This window comes from Silurus meridionalis, chromosome 11 (assembly GCF_014805685.1).
Source record: "Silurus meridionalis isolate SWU-2019-XX chromosome 11, ASM1480568v1, whole genome shotgun sequence".
In the NCBI taxonomy this organism is placed as follows: Eukaryota; Metazoa; Chordata; class Actinopteri; order Siluriformes; family Siluridae; genus Silurus; species Silurus meridionalis.
This window is the reverse complement of record NC_060894.1, coordinates 3,818,418-3,833,606: the sequence shown is the minus strand read 5'-3', so window position 1 is coordinate 3,833,606 and position 15,189 is coordinate 3,818,418. Positions and strand designations below refer to the sequence as shown.

Genomic DNA, 15,189 nt, shown 5'->3' with positions numbered 1-15,189 from the left:
CCTCTCCTCTTTATTTCAGAGGACATGGTGTTCATGGTTTTCAAAAAGAAATTTTTATTTAGATTTGTCTGACCACAGAACAGTTTTCCACTTTGCCTTAGTACATTTTAAATGACATTTGGCACCGTTTCTGGACCATGTTGAGATTTAACACGTATTTGTGGATGACATGGCAAACTGTGTTCACAGAACATTATTTCTGGAGGTGTTCATGAGCCCATGCAGTGATTTCCTTTACAAAATCATAACTGTTTTAAATGCAGTGCCACTTGAGAGCCCAAAGATCACGACCATCTAATTCTGATTTCCCTTGTCCCGTGTGCACAGAGATTTCCCCTGATTCTTTCAAAATTCTGATATTATATACAGTAAATTGAGTTATTACAGTTTTAATTTTAATAACACTTACTTTTTTCAGACTTTTGTTGCTCCGTCTCAACATTTGTGAGACATTTTATAGCCATCAAATTCAATTTAATTTCCTCAGTTTAAACGTTTGGTATGTTTTCTATGCTCTATTTTGAATAAATATGAGTTTATGACTCTTTTTTTGGAAATGGAGTTCTATAACAAACATTCAAAACCTCAACATGTGGGTAAAAGGATTTTATTTGAGATACAGTATAGTAATAAAATAAATATAAAATAATGTAACAAACAAAAAACCCAGCAGGAAAAAACCCACAATCAAACTCAAAATCATGTATATAAGCTGCAAGATGGTTTTTTTTTTTTTTTTGGAAAGTGCTTAAATATATGAACTTATAATAGTTATTAGTCTGGCACTGAATTCATAGACACAAAAAGTAGAGAAAACAAATCACCACAGACAGTTTGTGTGCGTCTGTGGTCTGGATGCTACCGATGAATAATCATTTGAAGACAGTTTTCAGACATAAATTATGGTTTTGGCTCTGAGGTAAAAAAAATAAAAATAAAATAAAATACAGTAGTTTCTAGAATGCTTAATGTGAAGTCTATTTAAGTGCCACTGTTCAGGATCTTATTGTTTGAAATATAAAGAATAAAGATTTAAAAAGCACCGATACATCACTCAACAGAAAATCACACATGTGAGAACATGAAAGCACAAAGCAAAACTCAAATCATGTGAGTTGTGAAAAAAAAAAAAAAAAAAAAAAAAAAAAAAAAAAGAAACTCAACTTGGGGTTTAATCGAAGCCTGGATTTTTTTTATGCCTCGTTACAATTCTCTTATGTCACAATAAAAAAAAAGAACTGTGGAAACAATATCAAGGCTTCCTGTATCCGTATTACTTTGTCTTTCTTTTTTTTATAACATACCTTTTCGTTCATTGTAACATCATTTATTGTTATACCGAAGATATTTACACTCGGAAATGTTCTTGCACGGATTATATCAGGTCATACAAATTACGCTATATAGACACAAAGTATTCGGACAACCCTATCGGACGTCTTTGGATGTGGTAGCAAAATTTTGCGAAAATTCAGTGTTCATAACAGGAAGATATGCGTCACATGGAAATGTGGAATGAGATGTTCAAAAAGAATCTTACAATTAGGTGTCCACAAACTTTTGTCTGTATAGTGATGAAGCTGAAGTCACACAGAGAAAACCTGCCTTGAGGTAGAGGATCTTAGAAGTAAAGTGACATAGATTCGTGTTTTTTTTCTTCCTAAAACGTATGTATGCGCCTGCATGCATACACACATGTAACAGGACAGATGTGCAAATGTGATATGATGGTGACCAAACGTGACCTGCCACGTTAGACATCACGAACCGCATCTGGATACAGTCCATGTCACTGTTCTGCAACAGTAGTAAAACAGCAGACAGGAAGTAGTTTCCCTGAACATAATCGACAGACAGCAAAGTGTAAGCCTGATTTTACAAACTCCTTGACGCACAGAAGCTTGGATTTTTCTTCTTCTTTTTTTTTTTTGCTGATGGAAGCAGGAAACGAGCAGCCATTCCTGCTCCGGCCTTAAGTGACCTCTTTTTAATTCAAATCTTCATGTTCTCATTAGGGATTTACGTCCCTCCTGCAGCGTCGTCGTTGGCTGCCTGCAAAGTTCTCGCCAGGAACTCCAGCAGCACGTATTTCCAGTAGATCAGATCTCCGAGCGTTCGCAGCTGGAGCGCGCATTCGGTCACAACGGACTGCTCTGAAAAGAGGGAAAAAAGAGAGTCAAAAAAGGATAATAATTCTGTCATCTGGAAATCAGTTGGAACACAAGCTCTGGTTGATATGTCAGTAAAGTCACGTTAGGTTTTTTTCCCCCTCTCATTCTGTCCTTCTTTCATTCGTTTGTTAAAACAAACTGGCGTACTGTAGTATGTTCCCTCATTCGTTTATTCATTCGTCTGCCAAGAACTGCTTTATCGTTATGTTATCATGCTGGATCGAGGGGAAACTCTGGACCTAGGCAGGGACACACCCTGAATCACAAGGCCCCATTTATTTATATTTAACATTTACTGCATTTGGTACCTACATTCATCTCAGTCTCACTCATACAGCTAATCAGCTATGTGTTTAAGGGCCTTGCTCAGGGGCCCATGCATAGCAGATTGTTGTGTGAGTGGGATTTGAACTCACAACCTTCAGATCCATAGTGCAATGCCATAACCAATAAGCTAGCACAAAAACACACATTCACTTTACCATGAAATGCATTTCTTTCCTATTTATAGAGGACACACGTGAACTGCATCACATAAAAAGGAATTTGAAAAGACTAACAAATCATGGCAAGTTTGTCCCCTCACTGCACCAGGCTTTGGGCTTGGGTTACAGTGTGTGTGTGTATATGTGTGTGTGGGGGGGTTGGGGTGGGCTAATTATTTTTGAGGTTTTGAATTTAAATGTCAACACTTTCACACACTCCAAATTTCTTCAGAACTCTGAATCATTTCTACCAGTAACTGTCTACCTGTCACCCCTTCTGTCCTCCTTTCCTTTATCTTTCTATCTGTCTTTCTTTCGTCCCTTCATTTTTTCTATACTACTCTTATTCTTCTCATGCTGACTATCTATCTATCTATGCTTCCTTCTTTCAATCCATTTGTCATAGTTTCTGTCTTTCCTTCCTTCTTTCTTTCTTTCTGGCTGTCTATCTTTTTTGTTTCCTTTTGACTGTTTCTCTTTCCTTTTTTCATTTACATGCTTCAATCCTTCTGTCTGTTCTTCCCTTCCTTCTTTTACATTCTTCAATCTGTCTCTTACATTCTGTCCTTCCTTACTATTTACTTTCTTCATTTCCATCCTTCTTTCTATCTGTCTTTTTTTTCATTCCTTCTTTTCTCTCTCTCTCTCTCTAGTATCGATCCTTCCTTTCCTTCTACGTACCGGTCTTTCTTTCTTCTTTTTTTCACCCTGTATGTCCCTTTATTCTTCTTTCTTAACTTCCTTTTGTCTTTCAGTCTTTCATTCTGTTTTTCAGCCTCAAAATATCTAAGTTTTATAAAAACAGGTAATAAAAGTTGTTATTGGAAACGCCATTACAGTTTGGCCTTTCGGTTCGGTTCAGTTCAGTTTTGTTTTGATGAACGGAAGAAAAAAACAAACAAACCCTCAACAACCTTTATATATTTTTATGTATTAAATACCAACAAACAAATTTTTTTACCAATAACATAAACAACAACAACAACAACAACAACAAGTTAAAGAAGGTAGAAAGCAGCAGTTGTCACACCACCATCATAAAAGTCCTGAAGAACAAAAGCAGCTCCTAAAATGACAAATACCGCCATAAAAAACCGGTGTTTATGTACAATCTGTTTACCTTTATTCGCCATTTCTGGAGTGTTTGTGTCGAGGAAAAAGCCCGAAGAAGCGACAGGTATCCTCGCCGAAGAAAACCAACAGCTCCCGGAGTTCAGTTCCGCCTCTAGACCTTTATAACTACACGCTAAAGGCTGCGTTTTAAACGCCAGAATGAGGAACATATAGTGTACAAGTTAGAGTACAGGAACAGCAGACATGAAGGAAGTGACCCTAAGTAGTGTCCATGAATAGGAAATGAACAGGATTTAAGTAGTGTTTGTGTGGAGTTGCCTGTGGAGTTTCCCCGCTACGTCACTCAACGCTCAGGCTACGTCACTCAAGCAGAACCCAATAGAACCTCTTTGTATGACACACTGAAGCTCGAAGATGCAGAAGTGCTTCCACAACAAAGCTTCCAAAAAAAAAGAACAGATTCATCCTCAACTCCATTAATCACCTCATCCATGTATATATGGAGCTCATACACTAAATAAATAGGCCACTTAGGCACTTCTGCTTAGATGCTAGCTGCATTTCATTTTCTCTGTACGTGTACCTTTGAATCGAATGTAATTTATTTTACATTTACGGTATACAACTGAGCAGCTATGGGGTTAAGGGCCTTGCTCAGGGGCCCACGCATGGCAGCTCGGATCCAAAGTCCAATGCCATAACCACTTAGCTGCCACCTCGCCCATTATGCTACCATACACTCTTTGGGGTATTTATATTTACTTCTTTTTTTATCCAGACTGACTTACGACTTAGCAGGTGAAAATTTAAGAGTTTCTTAAGGGCCCAGCAGTGGCAGCTTGGTGGTGCTGGTATTTGAATCCATTACCTTCCGATCCAAAGTCCAATACCTTAACCACTGAATTACCTGCTCCACAGAAGGAACATAAAGGATCAACGTTTTGAAAATAAAGCTTGGTAGGAGGGAAGAGATGAAGAATTTTAAAGCTAGGAGTCTTGAAGAATGATCAGCAAGCGGTATTATACTGTAATTTGGTAATAATTTTACAAATTAAAGTACATAGTTTAGCAAAACAAAGCAATTTTAGTTCCGTATTGTATAAACTATAAAGTATATATGTATGTTTCAGCGGGCGATAGGTCGAGTGCGGGTTTGCAAGTGAGGTCCGGAGTAAAATATTGTTACATTTTTTGTTGTATCACTATTGTCAGCGTAAGATTGAAAAACCGTAAAACTCGGAGACCATCTGTATTTCGTTTTTTTTTACCTGAATACAAAACAGGACAACAGACAAACAAATTGCCCTGTGAGTCCTTTTTTTTAAATCTGCTTACATACACACAATGTAACAGGATAGAAATGTAAATGTTATATAAATCATGATGGCCAAACATAAACAGCGTCGTCACAGGAGACATTTAATAAACCACATCTGCACACAGTCCACATCACTACACTGTCCACAGTCCGCTCACCAAACACTTTCTTGAACGTCATTAACTGACAGCAAAGTGTTAGTGCTCATTATGACTCGTACCTTCCAGTTTCCCTTCTTCTCTTCCTCAATGTGTTTCTGATTATAAAAGGATATAGAGAGAGATTGAAAGTAAAATCGTTTCCAAGTGCTTACTAGAAATAAAACCTGCCCTGAATGATAAATCATTATACTTTACATGTGATCTTCGGTTTTATAATCAAATTCTGAATAGATGTCTTTATACCCACAGTGCAGTTTAACTACCTGTTGATGGAGATACAGTGGGACTTGTAAAGCTTGTAAATTGTGTAAGGGGAACACTGAAAAATGCTCAATCGACTCAGAATTTCTTGTTCTTGGGTTTTCAACTCCATGTTGGGAAAGAGGAGTCAAACCAGCATGGCTGCTCCGAGCCTCAGCAATAACCAAATCAGCATTTCTTACTTACGATTAGATCAATCAATATACAGACATTTTTGATTGCTAACTATGTAATACTGTCCTTATTACAATATTACAATATATGATATATGAGAACCTATAAGTGGGACAAATATGTTTTAATCAATGCTTTAGTCCTTTAGTCTGCCCAGCTGTTTTACCTTTTTAACATCTGTACACTCTGCTCAAACAGATCATCATCCAAAAATGAAGCTTTTATGTTGATAACAGCATCGACACTATAAGATTCATTGTCTCATAGGTCACTGAACTGCCAGGATGAGGCTCTGGGAAAAATCTGCACATCAATTTTTACATATAACACAGCACCATTTAATAAACTATCACTACCCTGTCCCACACTATCAGGACTATGGTTATGATCTTCATCACGTGTTGCCATTTGTATAATTTTGCACCGTTTAACATATTTTCATTAGTAAAAAAAAGTATTTATTTATATATAATTATTAGTCAATGCGCTATACTTTTATTATTTATAACGTGACCAATAATTTGTAACCGATATTTTCTCTGTGGATCGATTCCTCCTCGCTAAACTGTTTCTTGAGCACGTTCTCTCAGCACCGCTGCTGCTACGTGAAAATGACGTATCGCATGACGTATCGTCACATAGAATACAGATTAACATGGCAGAGGCAGAGCTGTAACTTTCTGGAGACAGAACAGGAAAAGTACGTCTGGTTTAATTTCATCTTTATTATTTCTTACTCTTAGAAGAATGAAAGCACTTAAGTAAATCTATGATTTGCTGTCTGTCTGAACCAAAGAAAAAAAAACTATCTGCACCATATTGCAGAGCATCATATTTCTCCATTGCATCGTATTGTATTAAATTGTAATTGTGTCAAATCAAGTCAAAACCGGATCGCACTGAATGGTAATAGCGGTGAAGCATAGCGCATCGGAAATTGCTTCGTATGTATCGAGATGCCAATCAGATGTTTGTCTCTCCATGGGTTTTGTTCAGTTCCTTTTTGTACTTGTAGTTCCCAGATTCAGATTTTGATCTTTGATTATTTTGTTTTGTGTACTTTATTTAATGTTTTTTGCACTTGCATCTGCTTTCCTGGTAATTCATGACCCTCAGTAAACCAATTTCATTTTCAATAAATGGACTTAACAGGTTAATGTGTCTCATGTTAAAGGATGTTTTCTGAAGACATGAAGACATTTTTGTTTGGTAGTAGATAGGAAGTAGATGGATAGATCACTTTATTCCTCCTAGAGGAAAATTCACAAACACAAACATCAGGTTTCAGGAAAAAAGTGCGTTTCTTATATTTTCCACAATATGAATCATGGCCTTATCTAGAACGTGTGCTTATCTCTTGTAGAGATACGAACTTTACACTCTGTCCTGGACAAGTTCACATCCACCGGCATGTTGTTGCCTGTTTATATGGAAATGATGTGGTCTGTTCATAAACACAGCTTCTCATTATGACGGCTCGTACAGGTTGTGAGAACTTTGCGTTCCCTCTGCTTATTTCTGCGAAGCATGTTTTCTTAGGGGATGCTTTTAGAGATTTGTTCCTAAAGGTTCTTGAGTGTACCGAGGTTCATACGACAAAACACCCTTGAAAGTTAAAGAATTAACAACTAACTCTGCACAGGCCTGTGGAAATGAAATGGTTTTTGTGTTTGTGTGTGGACGTGGATGATGCAGTCATCTACCTGTTGCAGCATGCTCACTCTTTCTTGGATGGATGCAGTGGTATTGTGAGGATCATGTTTTTTTATTTCGCCATTGCATTTAATACAATACATCTATTTCTACTGAGTGAGAAACTGCTCAGGGTGGGTGTCAGCACGTCCATTGTGTCCTGGATAGCTGACTATCTGTTAGATAGGCCCCAGTTTGTAAGGTTAGGGAATTCCTTGTCTAATATGGTGGTTAGTAACACAGGAGCACTTCGGGGGAATGTCCTTTCTTCATTCATGTTCACTCTGTACACCTCAGATTTCCAGTACAACTCCTGCCACCTGCAGAAGTTCTGTGATGACTCTGCACTGGAGTGGAAGGGGAGTCAGAGTACAGGGGACGTCTGAACAGCTTTGTGTAGTGGTGCACCTGGAACCCTCTGCTCCTGAAAATTGTGAAAACCAAGGAGATGGTAGTGGACTTTAAGAAGAATAAAACTGTGATGGAACCCGTTACTGTCATAGGGAAGGAGGTTGGGGTCTTGTGGACAACTACAAGTACTTGGGTGTTCACTTAAACAGCAGATTGGACTGGAGGACCAACACCAACACTGTGTATAAGAACTGGTTGAGCAGACGATATTTTCTGAAGAAGCTCAGATGTTTGCAGAAGGATACTGGAAATTTGTATCAGTCTGTTGTGGCAAGTGGCATTTATACTGCTGTGGTCTGCTGGGGGAGCAGCATCAGTGCCAGGGATGCAGGCAAGATAAATAAAATCATCCACAAGGCTGAATACATAATCGGACACAAACCTGGACAGATTGGAGACAGCGATGGACAAGAGGTCACTGAAAATTGACCTCACTGAAAATTGACTGTCCTGTCAATCATGTCCTGTCAATCATGGAAAATTAGGAAATCGTTACTACTGTACGCCAATTTGCACATTTAATTCTTATTCTTTTCTTTCTTTTTGAATTAGCAATTGCACTTTCTTTATGTAGCATCATCTTTTAATATTGTTTGTTTATAAGTTACAGTTATTTAATATTATGTTGCTTTTTATCTTATTTTATTTGTATTTTATTCCTATGGGAATAGGTGGGATTGGTAGAAATTTCTTCGGAAGCAAGACAGATTGTTCAGAATTCTTCTGGGGATGAATGGAATTTGGTAGGAGTTCCTTTGGGTGAAGACAAGATTGGTCAGAATTCCTTTGGGAGTAGGTTGGATTGGTCAGAATTCCTCTGGAAATGGATGTGATTGGTAGGAATTCCTTTTGGTAAAGGCTAGATTAGTCGGTTTTCTTTTAAAGTAGAAAACCTGGTTTATTCCTTTATCAATACTGTTGAAAAGTTTAGCACTGCATACTGAACAGTATTTGTGGTGAGTCATTCGGTCTATGGGCCTAATTTTTAGTTGTTGCGTAATGTTACACAGATTAACAACTGAGTAACAGGTAAACGTCTTGTGTAATAAACGGGTTTTCACACTCTGGATTACTCATTCAAATCCTATTTTATTATATAATAGATATATTTATATGTCACGTGCGCAACGTGAAGTGAAACTATTTTATTGACCTTCTGAGAAATATATAGATTTGCACAAACTGAGTTTACACCAAAATGTCTACACAATAATAAACTTATATATTATAATAAACTATAATACATATATATATAATATAAAAGTATAAGATCCGTGACAGAAACCATGTGACTCATTTTGAATATAGGTCAGATTGAAATCATTTAGGTGTGGAAACAGGAAAGCATTTGCATAAGTATAATTGATTATGAAATTAAGTGTAAAACGAAGTCATACAAGCTTTGTTTTTGTTTCTGATATGCACAAATTTCTTTTTCTTCCCAAATTGAATCAAGCTCAGACTCGAGGACTCGACTCCTGAATCGTTTTCCCCATACTGCCAGGTAAAAATAGCTGTCTCGGTTCAGAGTTGGGCATGATCCCAAATCAGCGCCTTCTGTCTGTGCAGGTGCACTACATAGGGCACGGGGAAAATTGCCATTACGCGCTGCGTAGTGTACTATTCTGTTTAGCAGGCCGCCATTTTGGATTCATTTGCAGAAACCGCCGTTTGCACCGGGAGCTCTTACGTTCAACACGACCGACGGTTTAACTCGGAATTTTTTCACCAGGCGCGTGAGTGTGTCCAAAATGATCATGCAAACCGAAAAGCGAACCGACGTGTATAACGATATGCAGGGTTTTGTTTATTTATTTATTAATTTTCCCCAAACCGTCTCTTTTTTTTTGTACTCTTATTTCCGCGCACTACATATAACGCGGGGCCTTTCAGCCAATCAGAGTTCGCCGTCTCATCCGGGTATCTCACCATCCCAGACTGTAACCTGCAAAGTCCGGGCTACTGTTAATGATGCTGCGCATGCGCATCTTTCTTGGCCGTATTTGATAGATTTTTTTTGTCTCGTTAAAGCGATTTTCTCGCAATTCAACTGTCTAAAATAAATTGATGTTACAAAGAACACATTGACTGAATGGACAAAATAGGTTTAGCGCCTTAGTTTGCCGATGTGCTAACGCTAATGCTAGCTAGGCCGAGAGGCGGTGTTTTTTGGGACGCCATATGGGTTTGGGGTTCAGGGGTCCGGGTTTGCAAAAAAAATAAAAACAAAATTTATTATTCTCGTTCTAAGTAGATAATTACTAGAAAACATTTGAAACTGTGCTATTAATTAAGTGTGTGACGTATAATCAGGTAGCCGCCCATGTGCGCATGCGCTCTCTCTGATTCCCCACTGATGTGTTTCAGTTCATTTTCATATCCTGATTAAGAGCAAATTTCTTTCCCGTTTCACTCTAAAGATAAACACAATACAAGAAATTGTCAAATTTCAAATATATATATATATATATATATATATATATATATATATATATATATATATATATTTATTTATTTCTAATGCAAGTTAAAATCAGCTGATCAGTACAAAGACTAAACATCCGGGTGATTGGGCTCAGCCAAAAGATGTGAGAAAGAATGAATTAAACTGATATAATCATATTATTTATAGAATGTTTTTATTGTAAATGCTGTTTTTATATCACTTTGCCCAGGTGTCAGTGTGTGTAAACGCTTTACATTGTGTATTAATACATTGCATTGTGTCCCCAGGATGCCGAAATCAAAGGAAGTGCTGTCTTCAACATCCAGCAGTGATTCAGATAGTGAAGCTGACACGAAGGTACGGCAATTCTGATCAGCAAACCACAAAAACGAAAAAAACGAGGCGATTAAGCATGGCTTTATCTTTATAACCCTTTAACTGTCAATGTTTTTTTAAATTTGCGTCGCCAGCCCAAGCGGAAGAAGCAGATGACGGAGAAACCGGCAAAGAAGCAGAAAAGCGGCGAGTCTTCAAAGACGTCCAGCGCGCCTAAGAGCGGCGGAGGCAGCAGCAATAAAAAAGATAACATGTTCCAGGTCAGCTGTGATTAATAAACTCCGACACGCAATTACTAGAATCGGGAGTGTTTCGAAATTCAGCATTCTGATTGGAAAGTCAGAGTTCAGATCCCAGGACTGCTAAGTTGACCTGGCCCTTGTGCAAGACCCCCAGCTACTCAGGATAAGTCGCTCTGAATAAAGGGGTCTGTCGAATGTCATCAATGTAACGTGTAGGACAGGGGTGTCAAATCTTATGGACAAAGGGACAGTGTGAATGACTTTTTTTCTCCCAAATAATACTGTTGAAAGCCAGGAAAATGAAACTGATAGACTCAGTTGTGACTCCTGCTTGATTGGCAGGGTTTCTGCGGGGTCTTAAAAAAAAAAGGCTCAAATTAAAAAAAATCTAAATTTTTTATGCACTTAAATTCACTGAATAATTTGTCCATGGCTCTAATGCTCATTGAAATGCACGCCTCAGCAGTTTAGAATGTTTTCTTTATTCGGACTATAAACGAGAGCAACAGCCAATCAGATTTCTGTTATTGGCGTGAATCTCTCGGGTTGTATTAAACGTAAAACGGATTTTATTTCTCAGCTATGGGGAAGTGCAAGTTTAGCGACATTCGGCTTGGAAAAAAAACCAATGAATTTAAGGCTTAGTTAAGGCCAGTTGCCAACAACGTATTTGTGTGTTTTTGATGTTGTGATAAAGGCTTTAAATTTACTCTTAATAGTCTTAAAAAGGTCTTCAAAAGTCTTAGATTTGAAAAGATTGGACACCTGAATTTCATTGTGCTGTAATGTACATGTAACAAGTAAAAAATCCCCTTTACCTTTTTTTTCTTTTACCTTTATGCAGCTTTGTTTGACTGTGTTTTCTTACATTATAATTACCACTTTATTAAGTTAATTGGGTTCATGAGCAGCCAGAACATTGCTGTCTAGATTCTCTTGGACTTGTGAGTTTTTTCACCTCTGCTTCTGCTCATGTCTTTTCTAAGATAGGGAAGATGAGGTACGTGAGCGTGCGCGAGTTCAAAGGGAAAGTCCTCATCGATATCCGCGAGTACTGGACGGACCCGGAAGGCGAAATAAAACCGGGAAAGAAAGGTAAGGAACGCCTCGCCCTCGTCACGGAGAGCTCTGACAGATTTACACCCCTGGTTCAGTGACTGGAGTGTGTGATTACAGTATAATAAATACCTGATTAACGAGGTTAGTATGTTAATCTCCAGAAGAGATTATAAACTGAAGCAAGACGAGGGTCAGGATACATGTCTGGATTCGAGGCGTGTTGCGATGGTGCTTATCTCCATGTTTTTGCTGCTTTCCCTAATCAAAAGAGTGTTAAATACTACAGGGGAATAATTGCATCTTTTAATGCGTTGTGGTTTCGGCTTATGCAGAAAACATCAAAGGATAGAATAAATCTATTTAAAATGTACATATGGTTACCATGTAATCAGCAGATGAGCCGATTATAACGTGAAGTTGAGCACAACAAATATTTAAAATATATTTTTAAATACTTTTAAAATCTTTAAAAAAAAAAACAACAACTAGAAATTGACTAGTAAGATGTTAATTTCTTGTAGAAATTGTTTACAATTTTTGAAGTATATACACACCATAGACAAACGTTTAGACACCTGACCATAAGATTAGTCCAATTTGCTGTAATAGTAACTCTTCTGGGTAGATGTTTCACCAGGTTGTGTGGAGATTCATTCAGCCACGAGGGTGTTATTAAAGTCAGGTACTGGTGGAGGTGAGGTGAGGAGGCCTGGGGTGCATTGGGTTGAATTGGGTTTATAGTGGGACATTCAAGAGAGCAAAGTTGCACCATCCAAACTAAATAGTTTGCAAACTTGTAAAACTTTGTGTTTATTTCCAACTTTAAATAATAATATTTAAATGATATCAAGGCGAACCATAAATTCAAAAAGTGGAACAGACCATCCTGAGCATTCAAATATGGACTGTTCCTTTCAAATAGGTAAATATTATGGAAATCCGAATGACCCTGTATGCAAACGCGCACGCCGTCACGACAAATGGAAACGTGCTTCCGACATGTTTATAGCATGATCAAAGTCATTGAGCATAAAAGTCCAGATAAAATCTTTTTCCAATCAAAGCCGTTCACATATAAACTTCCTTTGAACTTTCTGTGAACAAGGTAAAGTATAAATTAATGAGATTTTTTTCCCTGCCTCATACAATGCCTGTGAAAAGTTTGGACACGTGTAGTGTTTTATGGTTTTTAAGAGTCAAGTGCAAGTTCCTTGTTTCTATGCTCATTGTCTTGTTGTATGGTGAAGTCAATTCCAGTGAGCCGCAGTCCAGGAGAAATTGCAAGAATGGAATGGTTGCCATGTTGGTTGCTTTCACCCGGAATAAGTCTCCAATCTTCCCTGCTCCGAAGCAAACCATTAAACCTTGAGGCAGTCTGCTAACATCATCTCTCCTGTTCTCCGTCCTACAGAAGTTCTTCTGTTCGAGACCAAAATGTCTCTCCGCAGAACCTTCTTCCTGTCCTTCACTGTCAAGTTCTTGTATGTTTTTACTTTTCATCCGGTTTGTCGCATAGAATCAAAAGGAACATTCATGTGTCTCAAAACCCATTAAAGACGAGGGATTTCCACACTTTTCACAAACATATGTAGTATCTCTCAAAAGTGAGTGCACCCCTGAAATTTCAGCACCACTTTTATTAGGTTCTCAAGGGACAAGACTATGGAAATGGAAATTGTATATATTTTAGTGTGCCGTTTTTATAACAGTACAGATTTACCCTCGTCTGAAAATAACTCCACATGCAGCCATTATCGTCTAAATAACTCGCAACAAAAGTGAGTACACCCTAAGTCAACATGTCAAAACTGCTTAGAAAGTTTTTGTGTGAGCACCAGTGTTCTCGATCACTGCCTGAATCCTGGGATTAATGCTGGGATCCTCTTCCACTCCTCCATAATGACATCACGGAGCTGCTGGATGTTGGACGCATGGCACTTCTCCACCTTCTGCTTGAGGATGCTCTACAGGTGCTCAATAGGGTTCAGGTCTGGAGAATACTTGGCCACTCCATCACCTTCATCTTCCTCAGCAAGGCAGTGTGTTTGGGGTCATTATTATGCTGGTAAACTGCTGTTAGGCCCAGTTTCTGAAGGCAGGGCATGTTGGAATCAATGTTTCCCTCAATGAACCGCAGCTCCCCAGTACCAGCAGCACTCGTGCAGCCCCAGACCATGATGCTGCCACCACCAGTACTGTAGGCAAGACACAATTTTCTTGGTACTTCTCACCAGGGTGTCGCCACACCTGCTGCTCTAATACAAGATACACAAATTTGTATGGTTTTGTAAAAGCAGAGAAAACATGAAAATGATGAATAGGACATGTGGCTTTGCATAGTTACACGGCGTACAGCAGTTATTACTGTGTTCTCACTTTTGTTGGCAGTTATTTCGACAGTAATTGCTGTATGTTGCTATTTTTAGAGGACTGTAAATCTGTACTGCTATAAAAGCTGCAAATTGACTCCTCTTAAGTATGTCCAAGTTTTTGATTGACTTTTCTCTCGTTTTCAGGGATTTCTCTGAACCCGGAGCAGTGGAACCAGCTGAAAGAGCAGATCGATGATATCGACGATGCCTTGAGGAGAATATAAAGCCTGCTCACGGACCCGTCTGCTTCATTCCTTCATCTGGATTTCACATACTTTTTTTTTGAGTTCAATTAAACAATCCTGTAGTGTGACCATTTTTCAGTTAGGTTTTAGAGTAACCGTTGTCGTATTTTTCTAGTTCGTTGTGTTTTTATTCTAAAGCAACTGAAAGGGTACACGTTGTCTTGGGTGGGTATGGGTTTAACTTGTGCTCAATTTTTTTTTTTACAATAAAGACGATTTTTATGAATGAATTGTTTCAGAATTGAATTAAAATGGTTTTATTTCTACAGAAATGTTCGAGTTTAACCACGAGATGGCGGAAGAGTTAAAAAAAAAAAGTGTTCATCTTTATGGAGTGCGTCTCAATTTAAAACGCGTGTTTAGCAAGTAAATTTGTTACTATAATTATATATAATTAAAATATATGGAAATAAAACACTTCGTAGTTGAAAATAATCAATAACATAGAGTGGGAGTTTATTCGATCTACAGCCGTCTCCGATTTATTACTAGAGAAGCTGCAGAAATTGTTTGAAACAAAAAGCTTTTTGTAAGCTTAAATATTTAAAGTATTAACCCGCTGTGTAATTATTATGCTTTATCTGTATGCTAATAATTTTCATCCTGCACACTTTTAGTTCGATCTCCAGCTCACATCACAGTTTGTGATCAAGTTGTGATCACTGATCACAATTGTTCCCAAGAAAAAAAACAATGGCTTCTTTCCATTGTTCCAACAACCAATCGCTGATCAGTTTTGTAC

General features: G+C 38.0%; 2 protein-coding genes across 3 annotated transcripts; one reads left to right on the top strand and one right to left on the bottom strand.

Annotated features, from left to right (window-relative positions):
- Positions 1–591: 591 nt before the first annotated feature.
- Positions 592–4,008, bottom strand: pmaip1 (phorbol-12-myristate-13-acetate-induced protein 1). Its single transcript, XM_046860384.1, has 2 exons — positions 3,777–4,008; positions 592–2,153 (listed from the first exon to the last, which is right to left on the bottom strand). The coding sequence occupies exons 1-2, from the start codon at positions 3,937–3,939 to the stop codon at positions 2,020–2,022; spliced, it is 297 nt and encodes a 98-aa protein (XP_046716340.1). The 5' UTR covers positions 3,940–4,008; the 3' UTR covers positions 592–2,019.
- A 5,335-nt stretch (positions 4,009–9,343) lies between these two features.
- sub1a (SUB1 regulator of transcription a) lies at positions 9,344–14,673 on the top strand. 2 transcript variants are annotated; one of them, XM_046862034.1, is made up of 5 exons: positions 9,344–9,479; positions 10,481–10,550; positions 10,664–10,789; positions 11,758–11,866; positions 14,347–14,673. In XM_046862034.1, the coding sequence occupies exons 2-5, from the start codon at positions 10,482–10,484 to the stop codon at positions 14,424–14,426; spliced, it is 384 nt and encodes a 127-aa protein (XP_046717990.1). In that variant the 5' UTR covers positions 9,344–9,479; position 10,481; the 3' UTR covers positions 14,427–14,673. The 2 variants fall into 2 exon arrangements, with proteins under 2 accessions (XP_046717990.1, XP_046717989.1); XM_046862033.1 differs by having other exon boundaries at positions 9,352–9,483.
- The last annotated feature ends 516 nt before the right edge of the window (positions 14,674–15,189 follow it).

Bases quoted from the DNA above. Each gene is read 5' to 3' on its own strand.
- pmaip1 (XM_046860384.1), bottom strand. From the start codon at position 3,939: ATGTTCCTCATTCTGGCGTTTAAAACGCAGCCTTTAGCGTGTAGTTAT. The intron at 2,154-3,776 runs GTAAACAGATTG...CCCTCTTTTCAG, and splicing joins TCCAGAAATGGCGAATAAAG to AGCAGTCCGTTGTGACCGAA.
- sub1a (XM_046862034.1), top strand. From the start codon at position 10,482: ATGCCGAAATCAAAGGAAGTGCTGTCTTCAACATCCAGCAGTGATTCA. The intron at 10,551-10,663 runs GTACGGCAATTC...TTGCGTCGCCAG, and splicing joins ATAGTGAAGCTGACACGAAG to CCCAAGCGGAAGAAGCAGAT. The intron at 10,790-11,757 runs GTCAGCTGTGAT...GTCTTTTCTAAG, and splicing joins AAAAAGATAACATGTTCCAG to ATAGGGAAGATGAGGTACGT.